General features: G+C 44.7%; 1 protein-coding gene across 1 annotated transcript; it reads left to right on the plus strand.

Moving 5' to 3' along the window:
• Window positions 1-4,944: 4,944 nt before the first annotated feature.
• On the plus strand, window positions 4,945-7,716 carry Ddit4l (DNA-damage-inducible transcript 4-like). Its single transcript, NM_001389274.1, has 3 exons — window positions 4,945-5,090; window positions 5,346-5,487; window positions 7,165-7,716. The coding sequence occupies exons 2-3, from the start codon at window positions 5,397-5,399 to the stop codon at window positions 7,653-7,655; spliced, it is 582 nt and encodes a 193-aa protein (NP_001376203.1). The 5' UTR covers window positions 4,945-5,090; window positions 5,346-5,396; the 3' UTR covers window positions 7,656-7,716.
• The last annotated feature ends 603 nt before the right edge of the window (window positions 7,717-8,319 follow it).

Consider the following 8,319-nt stretch of genomic DNA (forward strand, 5'->3'; position numbering starts at 1 on the left):
TGTTGTATTTTCAGTGTCTACTGTAATACCCAGTTTTTATCAAATGTAATGAATTCCTATGCACAAATGATAAAGCTTGTACATATACTCTTGAATTCACACAAACATTCTCCCAGCAATGCTGTCATAAGAATGTCAGCAAAACACTGAAGTTTTTTCAAAGATACAGTAAATTTGTCACCGTAATCATGTCTGAAATGTATACAATGAGCTTACGTTCTCATTACCTGAGTCCTCACAACCTGATTAGGGAAGACTTCTTTTAATTCCCATCTTAAAAAGTAAAGAAATATCCAGTTCCTTATTCATAATTACCAAGCTCTCAAATACCTTTGCTGGGATACGAGCCTATGCACATGGGCTCCGTAGTCCATGCGCCTAACTCCTACACCCCGAGACGGATGGACATCATGGAGTCACTCCATGGCTTAGCTCACTGTGCTTTACATCTGCAGAATGGCCCTTGTACCAGTCTACAGAACCCTGTATCTACTCAACACTTCCGGTAAGGTCTTAGGTTCAATCCTCTTCTTCAGCAACCCACAGATTTGTGTCATGAGTTAGTGTGTGGTTTTGGTGGGACAGGATGTAAAGAGCTGAGGACCTAAGACAACTCACTAGATTAGGGCACTGGAGTGGTCCGTGGAGGGATACTCTTGAAGGGCAGACACCTACAAAGCCATATAGACTACATGCCTGTGGAGAATTCCAGGAAAAGTGGTATATGATGGGTGTCTTCTCAAGTTGGAGACTTTAAACAGTAGTTTTAAGATGTAGCCCTAGAAAAATATGTGACCTCCTCCATGTTCCTGGTTGACACTGTCTGATACTGGTCACCTGAATTGTAAACCCTTCCATATTTCAATAAGGGAACATAGATCTTGTACGCACTTAATGAAACACACCACATTTTTTTATTTAGAGATAATATGTGTCATTGTTTATGACCAGAATAAAGCCATACAACTATTTTGAGAGACAAGTCACTATGGCAACGGTTTTTCCGATTAAATTTAGAGCTGCAATGCCTTCTGCTGCTGAAAGATGCAGCTTTTAACAGCAGGTGTTGTGTATCTTTTATATTGGGCCTCGTTTGGTTTTATACCAGGTAGAGCTTCATATTCACTTAGCTAATGCAAAGACCACAATATTCAATAACTCACACTGCATGTGTAGCCATCTAATGGAAATCCGACTGGTTGGAGCTTTTTCAAAGACGAATGAAAAAATGAATGATATCTAGAATGACATCAACAGAAGGAAAAAGATTAAAAATAGAATTCTACAATCAGTAATCTTAATAGTCTATAAATTTCATTTATTTCTCTAAAATGTTTCTTGAATTAATAAAAGTTAACACATGTAACTGTGTATCACGGTGGGATATTTTAATTTTTATTACATTAGTGTATTGTGTGCTGCGGTACACAAGTGAGCATCGGAGGAAGCTTCTGAGAGCAGGTTATTCTTTTCTACCGTGTAGGTCCTAGGGATTATACTCGGGTCTTCACGCTTGGCAGCAGGGGTCTTTACCTTCAGAGACATCTCGCCAGCCCAGTACTTTACAGCGTATAACTTTCTTACGTAACATCAGATCTCCTTACCTGGTTACCTACACAGTGGTGAACGTATTCTGATTTTTAAAAATTTCTTATTCAATGGCAAATATTCTCCAGACATCTTGCAAACAGCAAAGACCATAAACTTTCTTCTACCCTAAGTACACTTAAGCTGAACTGTAGAACTAGAGTTTCAGAACAAGTAGAACAGCAGTAGTGGTGGCGTCCTTCACTAAGCCTTTGAGACATTCCACAAATTCACGTTATTTCAACACTTTGTTCCCAGCTAAACACGCTGATTTGGAAGACCGTGGAGCCTTTGGGAGGAGGCACTTCACTGCAGGAAGTGGGTTTTGGGGGGCGGGGCTTGAGGTTTGGTAGCCCAGCTTCACTTCCTGCCTGCTAAGCACTGCCTGACTGCAGACATTATACCCAGCTTCCCTGTGTTCCTGCCACTATGCCTAATCTATCGTCGTGGACTGTCTCCCCTCAAACTGTGAGCTAAAACAGCCCCTTCCTCCCCTAGGTTGCTCTAGTCTGGGATTTGGTCTCAGCAATTAAAACACTAGGACTCCTCCGTACAATTTTACAAATTTACCTCAGTGAACAGAAATCAGAGATGGGTACATTTAAAACTTTCACACTGTTTATACGAAAGGCATAGAACTTAGCATCAGTTAAAGGAGTTTGTCCTTCAGTCCTGACAAACAGTCCCATTGCTTGCTCAGAAATATAGTACAGATTAGGAAACCTGGGTACTTTCCCTGGGTGTTAGATTGTGAAAGGAACATAGCAACACACTAAATGTCTTAACAAACGTTCGGGAGAAATGGCTTATATTGGATAAAATGAGAAAATTGGCTAGTGAAATGTAATAAGCATTCCAAGTCATGAGGCACCAGATGCCAGCATTTCCTCAACTGTATATGAAAGTAGCTTTTTGTAAGTGTACTTTATGCAAGTAATAACATTACGAATGCTACATTTACACAAGGGAGCCCAGAACTTCACTGTTTGCAGACACATCGGCTACAGTTGCCATTTAATATCGCTATTTTTCTTTTTTGAATGTCAGATGAGTAAATCATAGAAATAAAACAGTAAGCTTGCCTTGAAATGAAAGGTCTTACTTCCATTTTGATAGTTTGCTATCATATATTGAACTGTGGCAGGCAAGCAAGCTATTCAATCAATCAATTCTATTCATACACAGCTCCTATTTTGATAAATATCTGAAATATGTCGATATGATGGGCTTTCTGTTATTCATGAACTATATCCATAACATTTTCAAAAACTTGACTGTATTATTTACAACCAAAAAAAAAAATTTTTACTGTGGTCTTGGTTTTCCTTGATTCTGTTTCAACCCTTAAAATACTCCATTTTCTTAAGTCAGCTACTTAGATGCAAAGACAAAAGTTGGCGAGAGGATGTGATTTTGAATCATTTTAGGTGAATTTAAGAAAGAAAATCTCTGTCAAGTTATTTCAGGTATATGATCTCCACCAGTGATTCCTCCTGCCCTGGAGCTCCTGATGGCATCACTCATTCAGTCAAAAGAATGCTGTCATTTGAAATCTTGTGCATATGGGTAAATTGCCTTCTGCAATAAAATCCCAGAGGGTGATATAAAATTGCAGCTAGGTGAGCCAAAAGTAAATACTACATTCTGGAACTTTCCATAACTTTGTCCCAGTGGAAGTACTTATGAATTATGCCTAAATGCCCTGAGTTTCCGGAAATGTGCATTTTCTCTATTCGCCCGTGTCAATTCTGATCACTTACTACTAATAACTACTAATAACAAAACACTAATAACATTTCCTGAAGCAGGGAAGACGCAGCTGTCATTAACAAGGCTGACGAGATAAGGACCTGAGAGGCTCTGTGGCTGCTGAAGGACCCTTTCTAACTGGCTTAAATGGGATTGCTTGTTTTCCACTTTTGTTATTAAAATAGAAGTGGAAATCTGCTCGCCCCAACCTATCAGCATCCCGTTCCTGAGCCTGCCTGACCTTGAGCGGTGCAGCTGCTTCGGTAGAGTTAAAAATGGACCTTCAAGCTGGCTTTAGTTTCTGTTGCTCTGCCTCTGAGTGTCCTCCCACTGATCTGTTTATCACACCCTTTACCACTTCTGTTGTTTTTCCTACCGAGAGTTTTTAGCCTCGACAGCTGATACTGTTTTTCAAGGTCCTAACCTGCTGATCCTTGCGCATGCGGACCCAAAGTGCGGGAGTGGTGCTGGAACCTCGCCTTGAGCACCCCCCAACACCCCCCCCAGGTATTTCAGTTTCTTCATTTTCTGATCCCCCAGCAACATCAGCAGCCTACGCAACATCGCTGGGAATGCCCACCCATTGCAAACCCCGTGCCGCTGGCACAGGGCAACAGGAAGGGTGGCTTAGTAAGTTAGAAGGAAAACGTTTGGCATCTTGCTTTTAGTAGTGTGCCAGCCCCTCGGTTGCCTCTTGCTCAGGACTCCCCGGAAAGAGTAGCAGAGATTATCCCAGCAGGACAACTCTTTATTCTCAGGCACCACCACCCTCTCCCCAAGCCCTTTGAAGACCACTAATGCTTAAACTCCTTCCAAAGCAAGCCCACCAGGAACTTTTGCTTCTGGGAATAGCAATTGCTCAAAACTATCCTGCGGCTGGAGCAGGCAACTGAGATCCTGTTAGTGGTTTTGTTTAGTTTCTTGGCACTGGCCCTCTTCAATTCAAGTTCTGTGCCTTTCGAAGCCAGGTCTTAGAACAGGGCCAGGCTCGCCCTGGCCGCGGAGAAAAACGGTTTAGTCACAGATGTAGTATCCCAAAAGATGCCCCATTGATTCCTGAGTGCAGCTGAAGTTGGAGAGCCTTTACCACATCCGACCACCTGCGGGAGACTGGGTGCGGACTGGAGCTGATGGGTTAGAGTCAGAACATTGGGCATAAAGGATGCTCACAGAACACGGTCTCAACTTAGCCAAATACTTATTCAGGATGACACAGCAAAGTTTTTGGGTCATAGCTAACAGGACCTGGAGCTTCCTGCTGCCTGAAAAGTTCCTCAGCCAAGACCTGAGCAGGCTGAGCCTGAAAGCCGGCAAACTGTGAGTAGGGGCTCACACCAAAGAATCTAGGTTAGTGGCCGAAGGGAGATGCTCCTTAGGTGGGTGACCAATGGCCAACCACCAACAACCAAACAGCAGGTGTCTGCCCAACGCGAGGCTGATCCTCAACTCCCAGGGGCTTGCCTGGGCCCCTTCCTTGGCAGGAACTGAAAGGTGACCTGACCCTACAGGGGCGGGCCAGGGCACGAGCCCGGCCAGTGGCGCAGGTGGGCGTGCCGACCAGGAGGGGAGGCGGGACCTATAAAGCTCTCTCCATTCCGGAGGCGGAGCGGCCGGGTGCAGCCTGTGCTGGTGGGCGCGGTGGCCCGAAGCCTTGGACTCACTGCAGGACTGTGCAGGGAACCACTGTCCAAGCATCGGGCTAATAGGGGGCGCCTGCCTCGGTTTACCCTTCAGCGTCTGGTGAAATCCCGCAGGTGAGCAGCCAGAGGAGGCGGGATTGGGCAGGGGCGCTTCCCAGTTATGCTGACTTTCCAGCTACTTCCAGCCTGTTTGCTTTAGTTGGTGCCTCTGCTCCCAGGGCTTTGTCAACTTGAGTTACTAAGACTGGTGGTCCCTCCCTTTGGAAGGGCAGTGCCTGGGCTAGTTCACCCTGGCGATGCCTGGACTCTGAGGAGCCTGTGCACTTCTTGTGTGCTTTTGCAAACTTCTCTCACTTTTTTTCCTCCCAGCGTCTAGGGAAAGATCCGTTCTGCTCCGCGAGGGAAACAGAGCCGTTGACCATGGTTGCAACGGGCAGTTTGAGCAGTAAGAACACGGCCAGCATTTCAGAGTTGCTGGACGGTGGCTCTCACCCTGGGAGTCTGCTAAGTGGTGAGTCACCGGGCTGTCCACCTCTTTCCTATCCGAAGGTTGCAGCCCCTCTCTAGTGTAAGCGTCCCTGCTGGAGAGCGCGAGACTTCATTTCCTCCTAGAGACAGAGAGGACTATGAAACCCATCTGAGATGTCTTTCTAAACTCCTTAGCATTGTCTGCCCACCAGAAACAAACGTAAGGAGAATAATGCATTGCTCCAGTCTGCTAACAGGTTCTTGAGGATGAAGTTCCCTATCTCGTGGTTGGAACAGCAAGCATATAGCTGGCTGTGTTTTAAGACATGCATTTAACTTGTGTGACCGGAACCATCATTTTCCTCCCAAATTCTCCATTGCCTGTTTGCCACCTAATCCCTCTCTTCCCCATCTCCAGAGAGCCACCCTTCAGCGTTTTGTTACCATGTTAGTATGGCTTTTAGAGTATTAAATAATCAGAATAGTGTATGTTCCCAGTTCGGTTTGCTTTCCCACAGTGTGATATTTTGGACTTCTAGCCTTCCCTTATCAATGTTCTCCTTCTCGTTACTAAGTAAGATTCTATTATGAAATGTACCCTCTATGCCAGTCTTAATGTCAAAGGGAAACTTTAACAGCCCTGGTTCTACACGAATCATCCTTTGCAACTTGAAATGTCAACTTCCAATTTGACAGGTTACTCTGCTGTCAAAGAGTGGGGTGAGCATATATTCAGTTTCAAAAGCTCTTTGGATCTTCTTTATCTATAAGATAACTCTAAAGTTGTCTGTCTTCAGTGTGGATAAAATATAGATAAAATGCAGATGGGATTTGGAATCTACTTATTGGAATTAAAAAACAAAAACAAAAAACAAAAAAACAAGCAGGGCCCTAAGTGAGCACATGAAATGGAAAGCCAAGCCAATAGACCCGGGAAGAAGCTCTGTGGCCTCAGTGTGGTGTGGCACCCTGCCAAGTAGTAGGGTTAATTTGGAAGGTAGGTGACCAAAGGCAGGGCTATCTTTTTTCCTCTGAGTAAACCTAACTTTGTTTTCCCTGGTCTGTTTTGTTTTGCTCGGCTAAGAAAATCCTAGCCAGCCCAGTTATAAATAACCTCGTGAACCTCAAAAGTCCTCCCCTCTGTGAGCGATCTTGAATCCAACAGGTCAAAGCTAAAATTGGACCTCTGGGCCATTCTAGTAAAGGCTTCTAAAGAAAAATGAAAAGCTGGTAGATCATTAGGACTGTGGCAGGCTTACTTTAAAGCCCTTGAAATCATTCTGCACACCAGCAGTCCCCTCGTGAAGCAGTAGTAATGATTTCTATTCCAGATGTTCTGCATGTCAGGGTCTCTGTGGAAATACTAAAATAAACTTGGAAAACCCCACAGAGAGAGCAAGGGAGAAAGGAAATCACAAGGAATCCTGGATGAGCATGGGTAGAGTCACATCACCCTCAAGACTGTGGGTAGACAAGAAAATCTAAAGAAGGGTTGATTAACCTATTCACTTTGTTTCTCAGTCTTTGGGGCATGGGTGAGCTTTCAGACCTGAAAGGTTAAAGGGCTTCTATTCCTTACATGGTTAATAGCAAATTGAGATGAGCTTAAAGCAGGATCGAAAGAAGTTAGATACAGAAGCTAGAAGTGACTGGACCTACAATGTTGTAATGACCTTGCAGACCTTGCTTCTCTGTTCTCAAAAGCTTTCGTTTCTTTCAGATTTCGACTACTGGGATTATGTCGTCCCCGAGCCCAACCTCAACGAGGTGGTGTTTGAAGAGACAACATGCCAGAATTTGGTTAAAATGTTGGAGAACTGTCTGTCCAAGTCAAAGCAAACCAAACTCGGTTGCTCTAAGGTCCTGGTTCCTGAGAAACTGACCCAGAGAATTGCCCAAGATGTCCTGCGGCTCTCATCCACAGAGCCCTGCGGCCTTCGGGGCTGTGTTATGCACGTGAACTTGGAAATTGAAAATGTGTGTAAAAAGCTGGATAGGATTGTGTGTGATGCTAGTGTGGTGCCGACCTTTGAGCTCACGCTGGTGTTCAAGCAGGAGAGCTGCTCCTGGACCAGCCTCAAGGACTTCTTCTTTAGCGGAGGTCGCTTCTCGTCGGGCCTTAGGCGAACTCTGATCCTCAGCTCGGGATTTCGACTTGTTAAGAAAAAACTGTACTCTCTGATTGGAACGACAGTCATTGAGGAGTGCTGAGGAGGAAAAAACAATTAAAGGTCCCTAATGAGTGGCTAATAAACCTCTGGAGCTATCCAGCCGTCATTTGTAGTTTGCCTGCTTGCCCTCACCGGGAATCCCAGATTTAGGCCATTTTCCTTCTGTGTTTCTCACCCATAGCGACCCACTTTAAAGGCTGAGGTTTTTTTTCCTGGCTTTTAAGACATAATGCAAGAGAGCAAATTGCCCACATATATGTCCACATGAGATAAGGGAGTGAAATAAGCAAGCTCCTTTAATTTTATATTCTGTCTAACATTTAGCAGGTAGTTTTAGTAACAGAAAAAGATTCACTTTGCCTAATTTGACTTTCACGTGCCCAGGGCTCGTGCACACCTCTCTCTCTCTCTCTCTCTCTCTCTCTCTCTCTCTCTCTCTCTCTCCCCTCTCTCTCTCTCTCCCCTCTCTCTCCCCTCTCTCCTCTCCCCTCTCCCCTCTCCTTCCCTCCCTCCCTCTCTCCCTGTTCTCAGAGTCATCTTCTCAATGACAGGACCTTACTTGATGCCCAGCCCATCAAAACATACAGAGGGCTGCATTTCCAGCTTCCTACCTGAATTTGAAGAGTTTTTACACAAGAGGGGACAGTTATATAGATGAGCTTGATTAAAAGGTCATCTTACATAAAGAGAATAATGGTCACAGT

Source organism: Rattus norvegicus, chromosome 2 (genome assembly GCF_021556685.1).
Source record: "Rattus norvegicus strain SHRSP/BbbUtx chromosome 2, alternate assembly SHRSP_T2T, whole genome shotgun sequence".
Taxonomy (NCBI): domain Eukaryota; kingdom Metazoa; phylum Chordata; class Mammalia; order Rodentia; family Muridae; genus Rattus; species Rattus norvegicus.

Bases quoted from the DNA above. Each gene is read 5' to 3' on its own strand.
- Ddit4l (NM_001389274.1), top strand. From the start codon at position 5,397: ATGGTTGCAACGGGCAGTTTGAGCAGTAAGAACACGGCCAGCATTTCA. The intron at 5,488-7,164 runs GTGAGTCACCGG...CGTTTCTTTCAG, and splicing joins CCCTGGGAGTCTGCTAAGTG to ATTTCGACTACTGGGATTAT.